The 25,650-nt window shown below is 39.3% G+C and overlaps 1 protein-coding gene across 3 annotated transcripts in view; it reads right to left on the reverse strand.

Moving 5' to 3' along the window:
* Window positions 1–25,650, reverse strand: part of hace1 (HECT domain and ankyrin repeat containing E3 ubiquitin protein ligase 1) — a 105,462-nt gene that overhangs the window by 25,107 nt on the left and 54,705 nt on the right. For 2 of the 3 annotated variants that reach the window (XM_073056474.1, XM_073056475.1), the window contains 11 exons: window positions 25,533–25,639; window positions 24,677–24,923; window positions 22,751–23,097; window positions 20,779–20,847; window positions 20,608–20,695; window positions 19,898–20,009; window positions 16,036–16,133; window positions 12,092–12,179; window positions 11,756–11,905; window positions 9,732–9,928; window positions 1,703–1,834 (listed from right to left, as the gene is read on the reverse strand). In XM_073056474.1, the coding sequence (XP_072912575.1) occupies window positions 1,703–1,834; window positions 9,732–9,928; window positions 11,756–11,905; window positions 12,092–12,179; window positions 16,036–16,133; window positions 19,898–20,009; window positions 20,608–20,695; window positions 20,779–20,847; window positions 22,751–23,097; window positions 24,677–24,923; window positions 25,533–25,639 (1,635 nt within the window). The remainder of the gene's footprint in view (window positions 1–1,702; window positions 1,835–9,731; window positions 9,929–11,755; window positions 11,906–12,091; window positions 12,180–16,035; window positions 16,134–19,897; window positions 20,010–20,607; window positions 20,696–20,778; window positions 20,848–22,750; window positions 23,098–24,676; window positions 24,924–25,532; window positions 25,640–25,650) is intronic. The other variant, XM_073056476.1, reaches the window with a different exon arrangement.

A 25,650-nucleotide genomic window follows, 5' to 3' on the forward strand; every position in this document is an offset into this window, starting at 1 on the left:
TTAGGCCACACATAGAATACTATTTGCATTTTTAGCTGCCACAATCCAAGGAGGATGTGATTGCACTGGAGAGAATCGAGAGGAGGTTCACTAGAATGTTTGACTTGGGAGAGGATAGGATTACTTTCCATGGAGCAAAGGAAGATGAAAGGTGACCTAATATAAGAATACAAAAATACATGAGCTATAGTTAAGGTTAATAGTCAAAATCTTCGGCCCATGGGGCATCAAAAACAGAAGCGCATAGATTCAAGGTAAGAGGAAGGAGTTTTATAAGGAAACTTTGTTTTTATTTTCACAGAGCAGTTGATACCTAGAATCTGCTGCCAGTGGTGATAGAAACAGATAAAACCTGGCACATAAAAACTGCAGTCCTATGTGGACAAGTAGGATTAGTGAAAATGGGTTAAGTGGGCATGAAAGTGGTAGGCTGAAGAGACCACATCTAATTCTGTAACCTAATAAATTAGCTTGATTGCACTTTTAATCTGTTCAATGATTATGCATACTGCTCTAAATCTTTTCACCTTTATTAGCAAGTTGGAAATTCAGCATAGTATATCAAGGTATTCTATTTTTTTTGATTCACGGATTTTCACAATAAGACATCTTCTACTGGGGTATGCATCTTTGACAATAGACAATAGACAATAGGTGCAGAAGTAGACCATTCGGCCCTTCGAGCCTGCACCACCATTTTGAGATCATGGCTGATCATCTACTATCAATACCCGGTTCCTGCCTTGTCCCCATATCCCTTGATTCCCCCATCCATAAGATACCTATCTAGTTCCTTCTTGAAAGCATCCAGAGAATTGGCCTCCACTACCTTCCGAGGCAGTGCATTCCAGACCTCCACAACTCTCTGGGAGAAGAAGTTTTTCCTTAACTCTGTCCTAAATGACCTACCCCTTATTCTCAAACCATGCCCTCTGGTACTGGACTCTCCCAGCATCTGGAACATATTTCCTGCCTCTATCTTGTCCAATCCCTTAATAATCTTATATGTTGCAATCAGATCCCCTCTCAATCTCCTTAATTCCAGCGTGTACAAGCCCAGTCTCTCTAACCTCTCTGCGTAAGACAGTTCAGACATCCCAGGAATTAACCTCGTGAATTTACGCTGCACTTCCTCTACAGCCAGGATGTCCTTCCTTAACCCTGGAGACCAAAACTGTACACAATACTCCAGGTGTGGTCTCAACAGGGCTCTGCACAAATGCAAGAGGATTTCCTTGCTCTTGTACTCAATTCCCTTTGTAATAAAGGCCAACATTCCATTAGCCTTCTTCACTGCCTGCTGCACTTGCTCATTCACCTTCAGTGACTGATGAACAAGGACTCCGAGATCTCTTTGTATTACTCCCTTACCCAACTCTATACCGTTCAGATAATAATCTGCCTTCCTGTTCTTACTCCCAAAGTGGATAACCTCACACTTATTGGCTGTAATGAATAGCACGTCATTCTCTGTCCATACAAATACATTTCACTCAGACTTGACAATTTATCAAATTTTGCTGAACTTCTCCCAAGAATGCACTCTTCTAAAAGAACAGACAGAAATGGCTGTACTGTGGAAAAAATTCAGGGGAAACAAGAACTCCTTGCTCTCATTATTATTTTATTCTTGTTCCACTCCTTAATCACATATTAGTTATAACCATGGTTTAGTAAATTGCAAAGCACAATGAGCACTTACCAGCTCATATTCATCAAAAAGCTGAACGAGGGATGCTGGGATGAACAGATGAAAGCCTTGCAAAAATGCATTTATCTGAGGCTGAATAGCACGAGTCATTCTTAATTCAGTAACCAGCTGGACGTACTCAGCCTACAAAGAAAGGGTAGCTATTTAATGGTCTGCAAATTGGAAGTTCATTAGCTGAAACAATGCACAGAGATTAACAAAAATAGCACTTCTATGCATTCGATCCTTTCAATTATCTTTTAATCATTACAACAAGCTAGCCCTGTTGCATTGTTAATGAATCAATAGTGCAATACAAAATGGTGGTATTAATAACTTAAAAAGGGATTCAACAGCAATACTGAAGCTTCCTGAACTTCTAGATTGTAGGGTTCAGTTTCTAGATTATGGAGATTGGGGAGGCAAAATACATTTGACATTCAATCAAGCAACAGAACAGGATTGTGAAAGCTTGCTTTATCCAGCACCCTGTACAACTTTAAACATTCAAAAGTAGAGGTAATTTACTTGGGAACATCTGCATCGTATTCATACTCTTCATAAATCTGTACAATCACCAAGAATTTGAGAAAGAACCTACTGAAAAACTGCCTTGTTTTTTGCCTTTTTACAAAATTATAATAATTAAAACATTACTGGCATTTTGGCACATATTTCAATTAGAAAGAAAAAGTAATCAGAAAAGAAAACCAGTGAATCCATTGGAAGTTTCTAATGACAAATTATTCTTTAATGAAAGAACAATTTCCTGAAACAAATATCACTGCTCAAATAAAACTGCAAAACCAAAAACATTATAGAGTCAAATGCAAAAGACCTGAATAGCTTTTAAATCACAAAGTTTTAAGACTTTTTCAGTCCAAAATGAATAAACACTTTTTCCTATAGTGAAATACATCCAGTATTTTGTTTTTCCAGTATCCAGTTTTTCTGTTTGCTCATTCAACAAACTCTTTGCAACTTAATGCCTCTACAAACACAACTCATGATGGTGGCAAACAAGAATACGTGATTTTTCTGTCCCGTCATCCAAGTGCCAATAGTGGCACAGAGTAAAAGGAAAAGATATCAAACTATCAAAACATTAACAAGTGTGGAAGTTCCAATAAAGCATGGGTTAAAGACAACCATATGACATAGGAGAAGAAACAGGCTGATTTATAATCCCTCTCAATTCAATTCTCCTGCCTTCTCACTGTACCTTTTACAAGAGCCTGTCAACCTCCACTTTGAATATACTCAATGACTTGGCCCCCCACAGCTGTTTGTGACAATGAATTCCACAGGTTAACCACCCTCTGGCTAAAGAAATTCCGTCTCATCTCTGTTCTAAATAGATGTCAAGTCAAGTCGCTTTTTTATTGTCATTTTGACCATAAACTGCTGGTACAGTACACAGTAAAAACAAACCAACATTCCTCCAGGACCATGGTGCTACATGAAACAACACAAAACTACACTAGACTACGTAAGACAACACAAAAACTACACTAGACTACAGACCTACACAGGACCCCATAAAATGCACAAAACAGTGCAGGGCAGCGCCATAATTAATTAATCAATAATTAATAAAGACAATAGGCACAGTAGAGGACAGATTTCAATATAATAATAAATTATGCAGATGTCAGTCTAGACACTGGGTATTGAGGAGTCTATTGGCTGGGGGAAGAAACTGTTGCACAGTCTGGTCGTGAGAGCCCGAATGCTTTGGTACCTTTTCCCAGATGGCAGGAGGGAGAAGAGTTTGTATGAGGGGTGCGTGGGGTCCTTCACAATGCTGTTAGCTTTGCGGGTGCAGCGTGTGGTGTAAATGTCTGTAATGGTGGGAAGAGAGACCCCGATGATCTTCTCAGCTGACCTCACTATCCGCTGCAGAGTCTTGCGATCCGAGACGGTGCAATTCCCAAACCAGGCAGTGATGCAGCTGCTCAGGATGCTCTCGATACATCCTCTGTAGAATATGGTGAGGATGGCGGGGAGGAGATGGACTTTTCTCAGCCTTCGCAGAAAGAAGAGACGCTGCTGGGCTTTCTTGGCTATGGAGCTGGTGTTGAGAGACCAGGTGAGATTCTCCGCCAGGTAAACACCAAGAAATTTGGTGCTCTTAACGATCTCAACGGAGAAGCCGTCAATGTTCAGCGGGGAGTGGTCACTCCATGCTCTCCTGAAGTCAACAACCATCTCTTTTGTTTTGTTCACATTCAGAGACAGGTTGTTGGCTCTGCACCAGTCCGTTAGTCGCTGCACCTCCTCTCTGTATGCTGACTCATCGTTCTTGCTGATGTGTCATCGGCGAACTTGATGATGTGACTCGAGCTGTGTATTGCTACACAGTCGTGGGTCAGCAGAGTGAACAGCAGTGGACTGAGCACACAGCCCTGTGGGGCCCCCGTGCTCAGTGTGATGGTGTTGGAGATGATGCTTCCGATTCGGACTGACTGAGGTCTCCCAGTCAGGAAGTCTAGGATCCAGTTGCAGAGGGATATGTTCAGGCCCAGCAGTTTCAGCTTTCCAATCAGGTACTGAGGAATGATTGTGTTGAATGCTGAACTGAAGTCTATGAACAGCATTCAAACATACGTGTCTTTTTTGTCCCTCTTTCATGAAGCTCTGCCCTCTAATCCTAGACTCACCCAATATAGGAAACATCCAAAATATAAACGTTCAATATTCCATAAGTTTCAATGGGATCCCCATCATTCTTCTAAACACAAGTACAGGCCCAGAGCCATCAAATGCTCCTCATACTTTAACCCTTTCATTCCCAGAATCATTCTTGTGAATCCCCTCTTGACCCTCTCCTTGGATAAGGGGCCCATAATTGCTCACAATACTTCATGCAGTCTCACCAATGCTTTATAAAGACTCATCATTACATGCTTGGTCCTATATTCTAGTCCCCACAAAATGAATGTTAAAATTACATTTGCCTTCCTTATCAACAACTCATCCTGCAAATTAATCTTTAGGGAATCCTGCACAAAGACCCACAAATCCCTTTGCACCTCTTTTTTTAAAAATTTTCTCCCCATTTAGAAAATAGTTCCTTCAAGTAAAATGCATGACCTTACACTTCCCTGCACTACATTCCACTTGCCACTACTTTGCACATTCTCCCAATCTGTCCAAGTCCTTCTGCAGACTCCCTGCTTCCTCAACACTACCTTTCCCTCTGCCTATCTTTGTGTCAACTGCAAATTTGGACAAGAAGCCATCAATTCTGTCATCCAAATCATTGACATAACATGAAAAGCAGTGGACCTAACTCTGACTCCTGCTGAACACTTGTCATCAGCAGCAACCAGAAAAGGCCCGCATTATTCCCACTTTTTGCCTCCTGCCAGTCAGCCAATCTTCTATTCAAGCTAGTACTGCCTCATGTGTGGCACCTTGTCAAAGGCACATCCACTGACTCACCTTTCCTCAAAGAATTCCACCAGATTTGACAGGCAATATTTCCCTTAAGGAAATCATATGGTCATTGGCCTATTTTATCATGAGCTTCAAAGTATAAAAACTCACCCTTAATAATGGACTTCAACATCATCCCAACCACTGAAGTCAGTCATACTGGCTTAAAATTCCCCTTCTTCTGCTTCCCTCCCTTCTTAAAAGAGTGCAGTGGCATTTGCAATTTTCCAGTCCTCCAGAACCATTCTAAAATCTAGTGGTTCTTGAAAGATCATTACTAATGCCTCCACAATCTCTTCAGCTACACTTTTCAAAATCCTGGGGTCTTTTCATCTGGTTGAGGTAACTTTGCTACCTTCAGACCTTTCAGCTTCCAAAGCAACTTCTGCTTATTAATAGCAATTACACTCACCCTGCTCTCTGACACTCAAATTTCTAGCATTCTGCTAGTGCACCCCGCAGTGCAGATTGAGGCAAAGTAAGTGTATTTTGCCATTTTGCCAAAACAATCTGCCATTTTTGTGTCCCCCATTACTAGCTCTCCAATGTCATTTTCCAGTGGTCTAATATACATTCTTGCCTCTTTTTTACTCTTTATATATCTGAAATAACTTCTGATATCCTTTTACATTATTAGCTAGCTTTTCTTATTTCACCATTTCTCTCCTTATGGCTTCTTAGTTGCCTTCTATTGTTTTCTAAAACTTTTCCAATCCTCTAACTTCCCACTAATTTTTGCTACATTATATGCCATCTCTTTTCCTTTTATGCTGTCTTTGATGTCCCTTGTCAGCCACAGTTGCCTCATCTTCCCTTTGGAGAGTTTCATCTTTGGGATTTACCTTCCTGCACCATCCAAATTCTAGCCATTGCTGTTCTGCCATCATCCCTGCTAGCATCCCAGTCAACTTTGACCAGCTTCTCACCTATGCCTCTGTAATTCCTTTGACTCTATTGTAATAATGATACAGCTGACTTTATCTTCTCCCTCTTAAACAGCAGGGTGAACTCTATCATATTATGATTATTGCCCCCTACTCAAATTTGGTTCATTACACAACACCCAAACCAGAATTACCTTTCCCCTAGTGCACTCAACTACAAGCTGCTCTGAAAAGCCATCTCATAGGCTTTCTACAAATCCCCTTTCTTGCAATCCAGTACCAACCTGATTTTTCCCAATCTACTTGAATACTGAAGTCCCCCATGACTACTCTAACTTGCCCCTTTGAGGGCAACACACACAAAATGCTGGATGAACTGAGAAGATCAGGCAACATCTATGGAAATGAATAAACAGTCAACATTTCAGGCCAAGGCCCTTCTTTAGGACTTCCACATGCATTTTCGCTCTCATACTGTAATCTCTATCCCACATCCTGGCCACTATTTGGAGGAGTGTGTATAACTCCTATCAGGGTCTTTTTACCCTTGCAGTTTCTTAACGCTACCCACAAGGATTCAACATCTTCCAATCCTATGTCACGTCTAAGGATTTGATTTCATTGTTTAACAACAGAGCCACCCCACCTCCATCTGTCTACCTGCTTGTCCTTTTGATACAATATGTATCCTTGGATATTAAGGTCTCATCTATGACCTTCTTTCAGCCTCACTCAGTGATGCTGATTTCAGCTCATTCCGCTGACTGCAATTTTTTCCTATCATCTGCTTGTCCTTGCTCAGTCACACTACACTCTGCACTGCCGAGTCTTTCAAAGGCAGAGGAGGTGGAGTATGCTTCATGATTTGTACACCTTGTGGTGTACAAACACAGCAGTTCTGTTCACCCGACCTGGAACAACTTGCAACTGGATACTTGACTTCCTAACCAGAAGATCACCATCTGTGCAAATTGGTAATAATATCTCCTCCTTGCTGACAATCAACACTGGCACACCTCAGGGATGTGTGCTTAGCCCAGTACTCTACTCTTTCTACACCCATGACTGCGTAGCTAGGTAAAGCTCAAGTAGCATCTATAATGATACAACAGTTGCTGGCAGAATTTCAGATGGTGACAAGACGACGTACAACAGTAAGATATATCAGCTAGTTGACTGCTCTCACAGCAACAACCTTGCACTCAATGTCAGTAAGACCAAACAGCTGATTGTGGACTTCAAAAAGGGTAAGACAAGGGGTCAGAAAGGGGAAAAATGAGCAATTTCAAGTTCCTGGGCGCCAATATCTCTGAGGATCTAAACTGGACCCAACATATCAATGCAGCTACAAGGACAGCACAACAGTGGGAGTTTGCGGAGATTTGGTTTGTCACCTAAAGCACTTTTAAATTTCTACAGTTGTACTGTTGAGAGCATTCTAACTGGCTGCATCACTGTCTGGTATGGAGGGGGGGAGGGGGGTGGTGGTGGCTACTGCACAGGATCGAAGTAAGCTCCAGAGAGTTGTAAACTTAGTCAGCTCCATCACCGGCACTAGCCTACGTAGTATCCAGGTCATCTTCAACAAACGATGCCTCAAAAGGCAGTGTCCATTATTAAGAACCCCCATCACCCAGCTCATTGCCCTTTCCTCATTAGGAAGAAGATACAGAAGCCTGAAGGCACACACTCAACAGTTCCTCTCTATTATTATGAATAGCGTTGTACTGCTGCTGCAAAGTCAACAAACAACACAACATATGCCGGTAATATTAAACCTGATTCTAATCTACTTACATACCAACTACCCCATCCTCAGCCCTATCACTTTGGTTCGCATACCCTTGCAAGATTAGTTTAAACCCTCCCCAACAACTCAAGCAAATCTGTCCACAAGGACATTGGTCGTCCTTGGCTCAAATAAAACTGACTCCCGGGAAGGCTTGTTCTTTTCTAATAGCTCCCGCCTTGCAACGATGTCTCTCTTTCACTCACTACTTCAAATTGTGACTCATTCCCGACAAGACTTGCTCTTTTCAAATGTCTCCCTGCATGCAACGATATCTCTCTCTCTCTACTTCAAATTAATACAATAGACAGTAGGTGCAGGGATAGGCCATTCGGCCCTTCTAGCCAGCACCGCCATTCACTGTGATCATGGCTGATCATACACAATCAGTACCTCGTTCCTGCCCTCCCCCCATATCCCTTGACCCCGCTATCTATAAGAGCTCTATCTAACTCTCTCTTGAATGCATCCAGAGACTTGGCCTCCACTGCCTTCTGGGGCAGAGCATTCCACATATCCACCACTCTCTGGGTGAAAAAGTTTTTCCGCATCTCTGTTCTAAATGGCCTACCCCTTATTCTTAAACTGTGGCCTCTAGATCTGGACTCACCCATCAACGGGAACATGCTTCCTGCCTCCAGTGTGTCCAATCCCTTAATAATCTTGTATGTTTCAATCAGATCCCCTCTCATCCTTCTAAATTCCAGTATACAAGCCCAGTCGCTCCAATCTTTCAACATATGACATTCCCTCCATTCCGGGAATTAACCTTGTGAACCTACGCTGCACTCCCTCAATAGCAAGAATGTCCTTCCTCAAATTTGGAGACCAAAACTGCACACAATACTCCAGGTGGGATCTCACCAGGGCCCTGTACAGTTGCAGAAGGACCTCTGTACTCCTATACTCAATTCCTCTTGTTATAAAAGCCAGCATGCCATTAGCTTTCTTCACTGCCTGCTGTACCTGCATGCTTGCTTTCATTGACTGATGTACAAGAACACCTAGATCTCGTTGTACTTCCCCTTTTCCTAACTTGACTCCATTTAGATAGTTATCTGAAAAGAAAAATAGATAGATAGAAAGAAAAATAGAAAAATAGATAGTAATACAACATCCAGGTAAGGATAGCCTTGGGTAGTTGTAGTCAAATGAGACCTTTGAAGTGAGACCACCGGAACCAACCTAGTTCACTGCAGACGAGATAGTGTGTAACCAACCTAGATGAACATAGCCTCCCTTTACACAATAGGGGGTGCCAGAGGCAGACAAGATAGGAATAACAGAAGGATGAGAAATACACCCAACAACTAAGGGGCGGTTGTTTTACTGACTACAACATGTTCTTGCTTGACAGCATGTAGTTTCTATTGACTTTTAACTTTATTGTGAATGGTAAAGAATTCAAACAATTTACCAAATGGTCAATAACCGTAATTGATAAGCCAATTCTGTATAAAAATAGCAGTATTCCAGTTCGATTTCAGAACAGTGTGGGTGACAGGGGCCATTCTGTTCTCCTTGTGCACAAGTAATATGAAATACGTTTGAGTTGTAAGAGTACACGTGTTCTGGACCCAGTTATTTTATTATCAGCGTAGATAAAAATAATTTCACAAATAATATACTACCGCACGTTTGACCAAATCATTGTTTTGGTGGTTGTTATATTCAGTATTATCTGTTTGTTGCCCTCTGATACTTAGACAAGATTCAAAAGCCCCTTTGCAAATGAAGTATTCACTGACATCTTGAAACATGTTACTTATGGTAAAATCTGGAATCTGCATACTGACAATAAAGTCTTCACTAATCAGTAAATGTTGCAACCCTCAGTCCACATCAACTGTAATACAATTAATGGCCAAAGTTGATGTGCAAAAAATGTCTGCCACGTGAAAAGAAAGAAATATTATCATAGCCAACTTACCTTATTTTCCTGTGTCACAAGTATACTTATGCCTCCTGGTTTTAAAGGTACTTCTTCCATTGCACCAAATACATCAGTCTCCACAGAAAAAGTAAGTTCCAGCCCAAGGTCACTAATATCATTATCCAGAATCCACTGAAGGTTTTTGGCGTACTCTGGGTCAATGGATGCCACATCTTGATAATTTACAGGGATACCTGAAAACATATACACACCAGGACAATCTTTAAGCCACAAAATGCTATGGTGCCAAGTAGATGCAGAAATCTAATTATGAATCCAACTAAAGCTAAGTCCTTGTACATGTATGTCATTATCGGATCTTAAGCCACACTTCAATTCTGTAATGATTTTGAAGTGTAACCCAAGATTGCTCTAGTTTTTCACTCAGGGTTCTTGTTGGATAATAATTGATTTTCTTTTTGCCTGCCTTTGATGAATCCAACATTGTGACCTTTCTTATCTACATGTCACAATGGGACATGGATGCAGATCTGGGCTGAAAGTGGCAGATGGAATTCAATCCAGCAAAGTGTGAAGTGATAAATTTTGCAAGGTTGATATTGAAGGGTTAATGGCAGGATTCTTAACAGTGTGGTGGAACAGAAGAATCTTGGAGTTCACATCCACAGATCCCTCAAAGTTACCACGCAAGTTGATAGGTTGTTAAGAAGCCTCGGGGTGTGCTGGCCTTCATAACTCAGGGGACTGAGTTCAAAGCATGGAGAAATGTTGCAGCTCTATAAAACTTCAGTTAGACCACACTGATCAGTACTGGCTGCCTTACTTTAGGGACAGTGCTGAAGAGATTTACTGGGATGCTGCCTGGATTAGACAGCATGTCTTATGAGGAAAAGTTAAGCAAGCTAGAGCTTTTCTCTTTGGAGAAAAGGAGGATAAGAGGCAACTTTAAAGAAGTGTACAAGATAATTACAGGCATAGATAGAGAGGAAAGCCAGCATCTTTTTCTCAAAGCAGCTAACATGAGACTGCACACTGTTAAGGTGATTGGAGGGAAGTATGGGGCGGGGGTGGTATATCAGAGGCAAGTTTTTTTTAAAACATATAATGTTGTGTGTGTGGAAAGCCCTGCTAGGAGTGCTGGTTAAAGGCCAATACATTAGGGACATTTGAGAAAAACTTAGATAAGCACATGGATGAAAGGGATCAAAGACAAGTGGAGGTCTATGTGGGAGAATCTTAGTTCAGCACATAGATAAAAGAGAATGCAGGGCTACGTGGGAGGGAAGGCTTACATTCAACTTAGGGGAGGTTAAAATGTCAACACAACATTGTGCCCAAAGGACATATACTGCGCTGTACTGTTCTACATCTTGTTCTATGTTTTATTTGCTTCTCACATTCTCCTCGTGACACTATTCCAGCTCAACCAGAAGGATGAAAGAGATGATTATCAATCAATACACCATTTACAAAGGCCAAATGGATCAATGGTGATAGCATAATTAGAAATAAATCTTTTGTGATAATAAACTTCAAATACATTACTTGAACAGTCTTTAATCTCTCAACTTTCTCGCCACAATAACTTGTTCAGAAACACCACCCTCAGAACATGAGGGAGACTTCTGCATTCAAGATCAATAGGCATTAATATACTTGCCAGTCTTTTATGCAGTCCCCTTCAAACTTACTGACCCTATGAAATCCCACAATACCTTAATAAAATCTCTTTTGATCAAACTTGTTGCTACCTTTTTTGGATTCAACTTCAAGTTATGTTTCTATGAAAAACCTTGAGATGCTAGCTTATGTTCCAGATGAAATCAAATTTTTACTGCTGTTTACAAAAGGCAGCTTCCCTCAGCCTCAAAGACTATATTCACGTCTTCCTTTTTGTTTCCATTTCCATTGGGGATGGCCTGTACTTTTGTCACATACATGTGTGATCCAAACCCAAAATAACACTAATTGTTGTTCAGTTTCCCATCCATAAACTGCTAACTCTTGAAAACCAAAGAACAATTCAAATTACAATATGAATTTCCAAACAGGATTCTTACCAAGTATATGTTTGTAAAATGAACGTGTAAAGTAGATGTTAACCAGTTGTCGGTGATAAAGTGCCAAACCTAGAATTTGCCCTGCAAATCGGAAGTAATTCAAATGGTCTGGATTCACAGAGGAATTACTGTTTGGCTGGAACGTAGTTCCTAAATAAAAAACAGTTAACTTACTTCCTTGATTTAATTGATAAAGCAAATATATACTCAAAGAACTTTTGTTCAAAATTTACATTAAAATATTCATCAACAAATTGAAAAGGTTGAAAATTTTAAAATCTCAAATCAATATTGAATAATGAAGGTAGCTTTTATCAGTGTATCAGGAACACATACCATCTGCTGACTGAGTGAAGAGTGCATAGTCTGGGTTAATTATTTCACTGGACAGTATGTCGAACCATTCACGCACCACTCCTTGGCCCTGAATATGAAAAGGGGAAGAATTCAAAGGGAAAATTTAACAGTAGGATTCCTAGTCCTTTACTCCCATTCCCCTTTCAGAAAATTATGCCCAAATCCATCTTAGTTGAAGCAATTGAAAACCCTTTCCATATGACCATATGACACAGGAGCAGAAGTAGGCCATTCGGCCCATTGAGTCTGCTCTGCCATTTATCATGGGTTGATCCAATTCTTTCAGTCATCCCCACTCCCTTGCCTTCTCCCCCCATTCCCTTTGATGCCTTGGCTAATCAAGAACCTGCCTTTCTCTGCCTTAAATACACCCACTAGCTTGGCCTCCATAGCTGCTTGTGGCAACAAATTCCACAGACTCACCACCCTCTGACTAAAGTAATTTCTCCACATCTCATCTCTGTTCTGAATGGACATCCTTCAATCCTGAAGTCATGCCTCGTTCAGGCCTTTTAACATTTGGATACTTTCAAAACAGTTTAGAAAATTTCGCAATAACTTCCAAAATCATTGTGATCGGGAAATCAGATTTACAGTGTAAAGGAATTGTTCATCCCACTGTGCTCATGCCAGCTAAAAAGTGATTTTAAGTTAATCCTACATCACAGCTCTTGAAGTATTTACTCATTTACCTGTATACACTGTCCTTAGGTAACGAAGGAGTTCTGTTCCTACAGACATCTGGACACCAATTTGCCCATAAGTCAGTAAATACACAATTTACTGATACTTTAATCATAGCTCCACTGTAATACAATGAATTGTGATGGAAGCTAATTAACATTAGCATGTATTTGTCTTCCATTGCCTGGCTATGATGGTAAATAATGAGGATGTTAGAGTAAACTCTTCTAGGGCTCCCAGTCAAGGCACAGGTGTCAATTATAACCAACATTTCTATGACAAACTCTGCAACCTTTTTCAGGGATAATGCCCGAGTGTAGTCCGGTGGTATTTATACTCCCTTCCCCCACCCCCACCCCCCATCAGTCCCTCCTGGTTGGTTAGTCCCCATCCAATCAGCAGGTTTCTGCTCTCCTACATCGTTTGCAATCAAATTCCAGTTCTTCCTTGGAGCAAGACCTTAGTCTTTGTTAAAATTCTTTTCCTCTAGTTTTATTTCAAGAAAGCCTTGCTCTGAGTAAGAACTAGAATTCCATTGTAAACAAAGCAGGAGAATGGAAACCTGATTGGATGAGGACTAACCAATCAGGAGGGATGAACTATGGAGGTATAAATGCCACCGGATTAGATATCCCCAGGCATTATCCCTGAAGAAGATGGAAGAGTTTGTCATCGAAACGTCGGTTATGATTGATACTTGCACCTGGCTAAAAGCCCAAGAAGAGTTTATTCATCATATATGCCAGGAAAGCACTAGATCCTTTTTCAGGATGTTACAGTGCTTTTGCCAAAGTATCAAAAAAAAAACTGCTTGTCAATTTCCAAAGCAATTCTAAAGTGGCCTCCTGCCATGAAACTGGCAGACTGTGGTCTTAAAAGATGATAGATAGTACCTGATGCAACCCACACAAAATGTTGGAGGAATCCAACAGGTCAAGCAGCATCTATGGAGATTAATAGATGGTCGACATTTTGGACTGAGACCCCTTTTTCAGGTCTGAGAAGGACGGGGGAAGATGCCAGAACAAAAGCTGGGGGCGGGGGAGAGGGGAAAAAGCTAGCTGGAAGGTGATAGGTGGAGCTAGGTGGGTGGGAAAGGTCAAGGGTTGGACCACAGGAGAAAGGGAAGGAGGAAATAACTCAGGGGAAGTAATAGGCAGGTGAGAAGTATTAAAAGTCAGTAGGGAATAGAAAGGGAAGGGAGTATTTGTTTAGGAAGGAACAATCGATACTTATGCCATCAGGTTTGTAGGGTACCCAGACGGATTACAAGATATTTGTTCCTCCACCCTGAGAGTGGCCTCATCTTGGCAGAGGTGGTCATGCACTGACACATCAGAAGGGGAATGGGAATTGGAATTAAAATGTTTGGACACCGGGAAGTCCCGCTTGTGGTGGATGGTACGAGTGGTCCTCAGTTTACAACGGTCTTGCCAATGTAGCGGAGACTGTATCGGAAGCACTGGACGCAGTAGACGACCCCAGTTGATTCACAGGTGAAGTGTTGCCTCACCTGAATGGACTGTTTGGGGCCCAGAATGGAGGTGAGGGAGATGTATAGGCAGGTACTTATACATTAGGCCACTTGCAGAGACAAGTGCAAGGAGGGAGATAAGTTGTGAGGGACAAATGGACAAAGGGATCGCGGAGGGAGCGATCCTTGCAGAAAACTTGGGGGGGGGGGGGGGAGGGTTGTGAGTAAAGATGTAGAATCCCATGGATATGGCAGAAGTTGCAGAGGATAATGTGTTGGATAGAGACACTGATGCGGTGGTAAGGACAAGAGGGGCTCTATCAAAATTCAGGCCACGAGAAGGTGAAGTGAGCACAGATGCGCAGGAAATGGAGGAGATGCGAATGAGGATAGCATCAATAGTAGAGGGAAACCACATTCTTTAAAGGAGGTCATGAGATTCTGAAACTGAAAACCATGCATTGGGAACAGATATGGCAGAGGCAAAGGAACTGAAAGGGAACAGCATTTTTACAGGAGGTAGGGTGGGAAGAGGTATAGTCAAGATAACCGTAGGAATCAGTAGGTTGGCTCACAGATCGAAACAGAAAGATCAAGAAAGGGAAGGGAAGTGTCAGAGATGGACAAAGTGAATTTAAGGGTAGGGTGAAAGTTAGTAATCTGACTACCGCAGAGAGGTTACATGTAAATAGATCTGTTGCATAATTTAGCTCAAATTGTTTGTAAACCAGGGACTACCTGCACTATCTCCTCCCTTGTTCTAACCACAACAAAATTTTCTATCCAGGTTTTTTCGAGAGAACTGAGGCTCAAAGGTATCCTGGAAATTTCAGATATCAACTCACATTCAATCAAGAGAGATCCATTCAACATAAACATAATCAAGTATTTAGCATACTAACAATTATAGCGATGAAAAATCAATCTGCATGTAAAGCAGGCCAATGCACATAAATAATTAAACTTTTCTAATATTATTCTGTCAAATTGTTTCTTCAATATTACCAAAGCATTGAAAGTGACTGGCCAGATCTCACTTTCAAATGGCAGAGGGTCAATGAATTTCTTTATCTTGAATTTATGTGTTAATTATCTGAATAATTTTAACAAAACTTCTCAGTAGAATTAAATTAGGATCAATAAATTTACATACTGTTTTCTAAACCATACCTTGGAGGAATGAGGGCCTTATAAGGGTGTACTAAATTAAGGAGCTCAAATATAGAAGAAAAGTTATAGAAGATATCTAAAACCAGATTGGGTTAAGGGATAGGAGTCCTAGAGGTCCTAAACAAAAGGATGGTTGAAATCAGGAATACTGCTTAAAGGTATAGCTGGTACTCTCAACATTTTTGAATACAGGCAAGTCTTCGATCAGCAGGGCACAAAATGTTGCCAGTGTATTTGTATTAAGGATTAGTAGACATGGATGTTTGATGGTTGGTATGAACGTGGTGGGCCAAGGGGTCTTTTTAAATGCCACGTGATTTAGTTGTTTCAGCAAGAATACTGTAAGGAATTAGGAAAATGAACTGATCAAACATAATATATTAAGTTTCTCAGAGCCCATCATAAATTTCAATGTACAAATTTTAAATGGTAACCATAATTGAAAACATTAACACACTATCCACTTAAATGTTACAATATCACTGCTGACATCAAAATTATATAACAATTTGATAACGATGTATTTGTAAAATGCATAGAATTACATAGGTGCCAGAAATTATTTAAATCATTCTGAAAGGGAAACAATGCATACCATCCCTTCTTCTCCATGAAAACGCACAGCGACACCTTGTTTCAATTTTTCATAGCTTGCTTTTGAAACAACCTCACAACTACTCTGGAAAATTGAATCTACAAAAACAGAATCTATGTTATTGCAATTTCCAAAGAGTTAGAACATTGGTGTGACAACAAGTTATGATGTAGCCAAGCTCGCAACTGAGGAGTGTGCCAGAGGTCATGCTGAAATAATAGCATTACCCAAGGCACTAATACCAAGGGAGATCCTGCCTCAAGGCATTAAAAACACTAACTTAACAATACAATATTATTGTTAAAGTTTCCAAAGGGTACGGAAATCGATGTGATCAACTGATGTGACAACAAATTATGATGTACACTGCTGGATGTAATGGCCTTCAAATCTTCCTTGTACACAAATCAGACCCAAACTTATAACTGAACTTCTGATTAACAGTCCCTCAGCAGCCTATTTCCTCTAATCTAATTAGTCACGCAAAGCTGCCAATAACAAAGCAAAAATTATTTCCTAGCTCTAACATCACCAATTTTTTTTTCACCTCACGTGGGGAACTGGAGTACAAGCTTATCCACCAAGGATGCTCTGCACATGCACCTGTTCATCACAGTTTTATTATTTAAGAGGGAATAGGATTGAGAGTCTATTGTCAATAAACCAAATGATCTCCTACACTATGAAGAGATACAATATTGCACATACAATAAAGCAATTTTAAAATATGCTTCAGAATTTTGGTCTGGGTTATTAATTTCACACAGAGATCATGCAAGTTTTTAGATTTTCTTTTGGCTATGCATATGCAAACTATTATTTATATACATGTCATTTATTTACATGACATGTAGCAACTTCCAGCAAGAAAGCACACAGTGAAAACACAAGTTAAGGAAGATGTCAGAAATTCCATGCTTTGCCAAAAGGTACATGATAATGGCATTTTGTTGCCCAGCTCAACATTTAGACATATTAAATAGCTTTACATTGCTGTGTCAACAAATAGGTAATAAGCAAAGCATGCTCGAGCTTGCCAAATCTATGATATGCAGTAGATTCCAGTTAATCAGGCTATCAGTTAATCGAGCAGTCGCTTATTTGGGACAGGAGACTGTTGCCAAACAGTTTCTAAATAATTTCAGTCGCGTGCACTTGCATGGCCTCTAGACACTAAACAGTTTATAAATAGCGTCAGTTGCATATTTGTGTTCAAAAGGCACTAATTTTTGTCAGTGATAGTGAGAAATAAGCAGGAAGACAAATCAGGACTATTTTCCTCACTGTGGTTTCATGCTTTCAGGTGCCAGGTGCCAGAAACAGCCAGCAGTAAAAATGGAATGATTTTACGGCTTCAACAAGTTAGGAACAACGCAAAATTTGAAGGTGTCAACAATCATCTTGAAATTTACAATGAAAATGAACATACTGAGGATGCAATCATCAATAACATTGTTTGAAGGCAGTCCATTATCTGCACTAGGTGTTTGTACTGATTTTGTTCATTCATGTAAATTAAAAGAACAAGGTAGCATACACCGGATGAATTCCTTCATTGATAACTATTAGGAACTAATATAGTTTTATACTGCTGTAGTAGTATTGGCTATGTTCTAATTTGTGCTTTATTTCATTTAAATACATAATTCATTACTCAGTCAAACTGTAGTTTGTCTGTTTTTAATAGCTTTTTAACTATGTCCATGAAACTATGGTTAATTGGGGCAAAATGTACTGGTCTCAATCCTTCCCAATTAACCGGAATCGACTGCATATCCAGTGTAATCCTGATTATTCCAAACTAACTTCTAGATATTGGAAAACTGAAAAACTAACCTTCACTACAAAATTGCCTAATATTTTCAGGTTTAAGTTAATGATAGGAGACAGAAAAATATTTCCCATGACCCTTTTATCCCAATTTTTATTTTACTTTCCATGTGTAATTGGATATTGAAAATACTATAGTAACCAAAGCCCTGTCCCACCCTTCACACTGTCCATTCCTCTCCAACCTCTCTGCAACTTAAAACCAACTTGCTTGCTCAGTTTCCCACTTCTGATGAAGTAACTTCAACCCAAAATTTTACCTCTTTCCCTAGCTACAGATGTTGGCTGACCTGTTGATTATCTCCTGTACTTTTATTTTTATTTTTGTTTTTTCAAAAATACAATATATTAAAATTCAGCAGCCAATATACACCTTAAGGACAAAAGAAATAAGAATAGCAGGTAGAAATACAGACTCAGAGGAGACTACACCAGCATTCAATAATGCCTAATCTTATTTTGATCACAGGGTCAACTTTCCTATATAATACCCATAAACTTTAATTTCCCTGTCATACAAAAATCTGCCTTAGCCTTCAAAATGTTCAACAACTCTGCCTGCTCTGTAGAAAATTTATAACTCTAATAGTCAGCCAGTCACTAAATCAAAAAAATGACAAATATGTTAGCAAAAAGGAAAATAGTGTGGAGACTCACTTCAAAGCCACCATATAAACCAATGTTCCTATAATCCTGCTCAATCCTTCAGATAAAGAATGATAGAGGAAGGGAACAGAACCAATTTCTCTTTTTACCATTACAATCCCCATTCACTACGAAAAGAGAAATGGCAGTAAGCCTTGGAGCAGTGGCAGCACACAAATAGAACATTACAGCTAGGAACAATGTGCTGTACAATGCTATGCCAAACTCATTAAGATAATGCTGCTGAATTAAACAAATTGCTTCTACCTGCACACGGCCCATTTCCCTCTACTCTCTGCCACAGAGCAACTTAAACACCTCTATAGGGTCTGCCCCCACCATCACGCCTGGCAGTGTATTCCTTGGCCTGCACATCTCCTTTGAACTTTCCACCTCTTGCCTTAAATGCATGCCTCCCAGAAAAAAGATAATGGCTGTCTGCTCTACCCATGTCTCTCATGAAAAGATAAACTTCTATCAGGTCTCCTATCAGTCTCCACCACTCCAGAAAAGAAACTAGTTTGTCCAACCTCTTTACAGCACATGCTCTCTAATCCAGACAGCATCCTAGTGCCTTTTTCTGTACCTATCAACTTGCGCAGCCATTTTCAGAGAGCTACAAACTTAGACCATAAGGTTCTTCTGTACATCAGTTCTATTCAGTGGCCAACCATTATCTGTACTTTCTTTTATATTTGACATCCCAAAATGCACCATTTCATGCTTAACCAGATAAAACTCCACCTGCCATTTCCCAAATACAAATTATCTATATCCCGCTGCATCCTTTGGAACTCCTACACTATCCACAATGGCACATCTTCGTGTCATCTGCAGACTTGCACCCATGCACGTTTTCAATCAAGCTATTTACATAAAATTACACAAATAGCAGAGGTCTCCACAGAATACCACTAATCACAGATCTCCAGCCAGATTAAATCCCAATGACCATTACCCTCTGCTTCCACGGGCAAACAAATTCTGCATCTAAATGGCTAAGTCACTGTGGATCCCATGTATCTTAAGTATTAGATAGAACCTGAAGCTAGCCACTTCTTTAAGTCCTTACAAGCTATCCTTTTATTAATGTATAAAATATTTTACAATCTTCATACATTCTCTCTGCCTCAAACAGCTGCCAAAAATGTAATACTTCATCTTCATTTGGAAACAGCAAAGTGGGAGAGAGAATTATGAAATTGGACAAGGATCATCACTGGATCAGGAAAGCTGCCAAAAGACAGCTTTCCTGGTTTGGGGATAATCCAACCTATCAAAATACAGCACAAATGCAGGCCCTTTTACCCAACCAGACCATGCCCACCACAGTAGCATTTTCAAATTAATTGTTATTACTATGGATAAAATAAACAACTTTGAGTACCTCGATGAACAAGCAAGATATCATTTTCATTAACAGGCCTGTGTACCATGTCAGAATCAGGATGATTAGCATGAAGATGTTCATAGAACCACTCACATCTATCTTTGAAGGCCTAGATGATAAGAATGAAAAATATTGAAAGAGTGAATATTGATTCTCTGGAAAAAGACACAGGTCAAAATCCTCAGGTAAAAACAGGAAGGCTATAATCTCTTCATTGTTATCCAACATTGGACCTCAGTCATTATTCCCCACTGCTCCAAACTGGTTCAGGATAACGATAAAGGTTTCACAACTGGACAAGATCATTAAAAAGATTAAAAATGAGGAAAAACAGAGAAAGTGATCTCACTAGAAGCCAAATTTTCAGCCTGCAATTTCCTTCCATCTTCAGCTACAAAATAATTTACTGGCTAAATTTTAATATTAATTTTAGCTAGAATCAAAGGTTTGTATCACAAGCAGAGAAATGAATTTGTCAACTAAACTTCACAGATTACTAACAATGGGGGGGGGGGGGGGAGAAAAACGCTACATTGGAATTAAGAGTATGACCTCAGTCAATCTTCTGAACACCCAGAGAAATAAAATAAGTGGTTAAATAGAATAGCTATCTGCTGTTTAAGATCAGAAATTGAGCTTGATAAAATCCCTACATTTTATAAACTTAGAAACTGAAGCAACATTTATAATGAGAAATTAACCAATACCTGTGCTTTGATGATGTGCATGAATCTTGACATCAACTCAGGGCACTCCAGAAGAAAGTGAAAGTGGTCAAATATTATTATAGGGTTTCTGCAGCAAATAATAATAATATTTTAAAAAGATAACTCCAATAAAGTAAACAACAAAGGAGACACCTGAAAACATCTGCTCACCTGGTCACAAAACATTTCAAAACGTCATCATGCCTACACACAAATTCAATGAAGCGAGGTGACGTCATTCTGTAAAAACAAAATGTAGGATACGTCTTACACAATCAATGACACTAGAAAACAGCAAAAAAATGTGATCGCATGACTGAGGTGATAAGAATACAAAGGGGACACTAAGCTATGTAGTCATACATAAGGCATAAGAACTACCATCAGATGCTTAGGAGATCTAATGTGATCTAGCTGAATATCTTTGGTATTTTCAATCATCAACAGAAGGGAATTTCTCCTCAATTATAGACAATTCAAAGACACTGAATATATCCACAGTATACGTGATATTTTCTCTCCCAATGGGTATACTATTCCTAAAATGTTTTCAACTTTGTACTTATTTCTTTCATCCTCAGACTGTTATCATGTGGTGCTTTTCCATGCTCCTAAGCTTTCCAACTCGCTTCTTCAACTCTTCTGAAATCTCACACAATGTTCTGGAAACTCAACATTCTGATGACTTCTCATCCAGTAATTCTGAAACCATGCACCTCCTCCACTGTAACATTATTTGTTCCTCCGTAATGAGCTTGACCAGCAGTGCTTTAAAATCATTTTAACAGTATCTGCCTTATTTCTAAACATCAGGTCTTACCTGAAGATCAAATCTATGTACTCTGTAATAACTAAATTTCAGTGCAAATGCCGTTTAAAAATGGAACAAAGTAAATTTTAAAGAATTACAGGTGTTGGAATTCTGCTAAGGTGAGTACTTGCAGCAATTTCTGGTTTTATTCTAAACTATTTGCCAGTTATTATACACGTGGAAAACACAAGTAGCAGCAATACATCTGCCCTTTAAGCCGGTCTTACCATTCAGTCATGATACAAGCCTAAGCACAAAACCACTTTCCTACCCTAGCAGCATACCCCTCAAACCCTTGTTATTCTAGTATTTGTCAATTTCTACCCAGACAATATTTGACAAGTACCTCCACAACTTTCTGGAATGAAGAATAACAATACTTGTGACCTTCAATATTCCTCAACTTTGAAATGAGATACTGTCAATCTCACTAAGAGCTGTGCCCTATTTAAAAATTATTTTGTCATAAGCAAACGTAGCAATGGTACACAGTCACTTAATTCATCAATATAGATAATAAACTATCATGACCTGTGATAGCTCACAAATTACTGATTACCAATCAGAAAATAAAACATTTATTCCCACTCTTTTGTTAGCTAGGTGCCTTTTATCCATATCAGTAAATTGCTCCCAACCCTGAACTTGCATTTTATGCAATAATGTTTTCTGGCATCTTATCAAAGACCTTCTGATACTCATTATCTTACGCCTGCTGTTACTTTATCCATCCTATCCACTATACCTTAAAATAAATCCAGCAAATGCATCAAACAATATTCCTCATAAAATCATGTTGATTCTAAAAATAGTTTCCTACTGTCTCCCCAATGGCAGCTGCTAAGCTAATTGGCCTATGCTTTTATGCTTCCTGCCCCTCCCTTTTTGAACCTTTGCATCACATACATGGTTTACCAGTCACATGGCATCTCAGCAAAATGTAGGGAATTTTGGGTGATTACAATAAATGTATTCACTAGCTTCGATGTCATAAAATACATTTCAGGTCCAGGGAACTCGTCAATCTTAAGACCCATTCATTTGCCGATAATGAATTTTTGCTAGTTAGTAATTATTTTAAGCTCTTCCCTCACAAAATCCCCATGGTTAACTACTACTGAGATCTTTTGGTGTCTTTTATTGTAAAAACCCATTTGGAACCTCTGCCATTTCTCAATTTTATTTATTAATGCCCCAATCTCATCTCCTAAGTGACAAACTTTAGATACTCTTTCTTTGTTGTAAATGGTTCTTATTCAGGTGATTTTACCATACAAGTGGGGATGAAGTTGAAATTAAGGAAATGACCAAAATTAATCCAAACTTTCTCACCCCTGTGGCATCTGACAGGAGCAACACATATAAAACGCTTGGATCACGGCACTGAGTCGATTTGCTGTCATAGAAATTACATCTAAACCATCTGAACTGGCATCCTGTATCTGATCTTCACTGTCTTCTTCCTTCTCAGAGCTGGCACATTGATTTTCCAAGACCTCCTTCCTTACAGTATCAAGGGTCTGTGCATTTACGACAGCTCTCTGCTCTTGGGCTCTCTGCTTCAGTAAAATGGAAGCGATATTTTTGGTATCCATTGCAGAGTCTTCTTGATTTTTCTTCAGTTCAGTAGCAATGAGAACTAGCCACTCATCCAGTGAATGCCACAGCAGCTCTAATGGCTGTAAAAGCAAAAAAAAGTATTAAAAACCATCATGAAAACAGTACTTTATTATGGAAGTTTTCTGCAAATTTAAGATTTACTAAGATTGATAATGCTAAAAATCAAGTACTGTATTTGACCCTATTTTCTGGAACCACATCAATCCTATTAAATGGCAATTGTAGTGATTTGCATCTTAGAAATGTTACAACGGGAAAACCAAAGACCTGCAGATCTCTGCCACATGAAGTTTTTCAGGTTTATGTGGGAATTTTCTAAGTTTTTAATGTTAAATATGGAGAAATACAGTGCTGTGCAAAAGGCTTGAGCACATACATCCAGCTAGGGTGCCCTAAGGCTTTTGCACACTGTATTTGTCCATGTCAAGAGGAGAGCAAAGGACACACATAAAATGCTGGAGGAACTCAACTGGCCAGGCAGTATCTATTGGAATGAGTAAATAGTCAACGTTTTGGGCCGAGACCTTTCATCAGGACCGTAGCTAATGAGTAGGGCTCATCATCAGCTTTGGAGATGGATCATTTGAATATATTCATGGCAGAGGCAGATAGACAATCAAGCTACATCATCTTAGGATTATATCGAAAATAGAGAATGGCTTTGTTGAGAAGACTCGATCTTATTTATTAGCACCCAAAGCTCAGGGGCCAATTGGCTTACTAAGGTTATTCCATTTAATGCTTTAAGTTTATCTCTCAACAAAAGAATCCTGTCCTTCAAAATGGTGCTATGGAACTTTTCTTCTCCCAGTCCTTCACAGAGGCCTGATATTATGTGCTCAAGTCACCTTAGAAAGACCAACATCCCGAAATACTGAAAATTGTTCTAATACAAGAATTAAAAAGAGGGTATTTTTCTGCTATTGAAAACAAGGAGCTGTATTTAAATCTCAAAACAATTTTCCAGGCCTACCCCTACATCCTTCAGTTCTTCAACATCTAGAATTCTAATGATCTCTACAGAAGAAATTTCACCTAGGCTCAGTCCTAATTTGCCTACCCTATATTTTTAATGTAGCTCTTTCATTGCCCACAGAGACTGGAATTATCTCTGCTCGACATTCAAGGACCTAACTACAGTGATGGCTTGGACAGCCCTAATGTCTGGACTCTAGACCTCACTGGCTATCAAAATAGTTTAGTGAATTCAATTCTGTGCTGACAGTTGCAGCCTTATATTGGGTCACTGCAAACCCCTGGTAGCCAAGATCCCAAATGAGATCTGTACCTTGGGTCATGCTGAAATAATAGCATTGGCCTAGGAACTAATATCAAGGGAAGGGAAGACCTACCTCAAGGTATAGTAAAAAAAAACTTAACAAAACAACTTTAAGAACCAGAGCAAATCAATGCTTTATTTGAAATATATTAACTAGAAGACTGCTTCAAAATTTAAAGCTGAAGATGCTTCATTTTGGAAAATTGAAACCATTTAATACATTAAAATTAAATGTTTTTTTTAAATCTGCAGATTCCTTGTGACACATCCCAGATAAGGGAAAGTAAAAGTTATCTAATTAAAGATTTTATGCTTCACATGACTTGTAAACATGTACATACTCTGTTAACCAAACTTACTTCTTTTTCAAGAGATGTCTGATTAATGTTTGCATGCTTTGTGAAATTCAGCTCTTTTACTTCAATCTTCCTAATAACGTCATACAATTTTCTGACCTTGAAAACTTGGCTTCGTGGAGTTTTATTTCCATTGTAAGCCATGTCATTTCCATTACTAGGAGAGGATGGGCCTAGGCGAAATACATGACAGAACAGACGCACTATCTTCAACAGACTCTTCATCTGTGCTTCGTAGTTACTTGATATACTGAGAAAAGAGAACTAGGATTTATAATCAGCCTGTAAAGGTTTTGTATAACAAATATTCCAAATAAATATTTTAATTGCTGCAGAATGGAATACACTCAGTCTGAATGAATATTAGCCAATTGGTATGTAGGAATTCAAAATAATAGGTCAATGTTCTTTGCGTCCATTACTATAATGATGTAGAAATAACAAATTCAAATACCGTACATACAAACCAAAAATACAGATGCATAATCACCTTTGCTGTTGTTTGAACATACCTATAACTAAATGTCCTATAACAATCAAATATTTTTGTAGAAGCAGCTTACAATACAGAACAGCTTTCTTCAGACCATTTTATCATATTGATTTTATCAGGTTAAAGTGTTTTCATCTCGAAGGCTAAGCAATTAGTACTTTGGTCCTTCATTACTCTGGACATCTCACAATTAAGCCTTAGATGATTACATTACAGATATGCACATACAGCTGAAGTAATTTGAAAAAAATATTTTGGAAACAATAGCCCAGACCATTTCTTACCAATTAGAATGCTATATTATGGGTGAAAAATGCAGGTCAGAATTAAAATATCTTTGGATGATAATAAAGCATGTCAACTCACCTGAGTAGCTTGTGACCATTTGTTGTGGCAACCTCAGCAAGACTGGTGAGGATCTTCTGATACTGGTTCTCATTCTGTGGGCACAAGTGCTCAAGAACCTTGCGTAACTAAATGCAAA

This window comes from Hemitrygon akajei, chromosome 9 (genome assembly GCF_048418815.1).
Source record: "Hemitrygon akajei chromosome 9, sHemAka1.3, whole genome shotgun sequence".
Lineage (NCBI taxonomy): Eukaryota > Metazoa > Chordata > Chondrichthyes > Myliobatiformes > Dasyatidae > Hemitrygon > Hemitrygon akajei.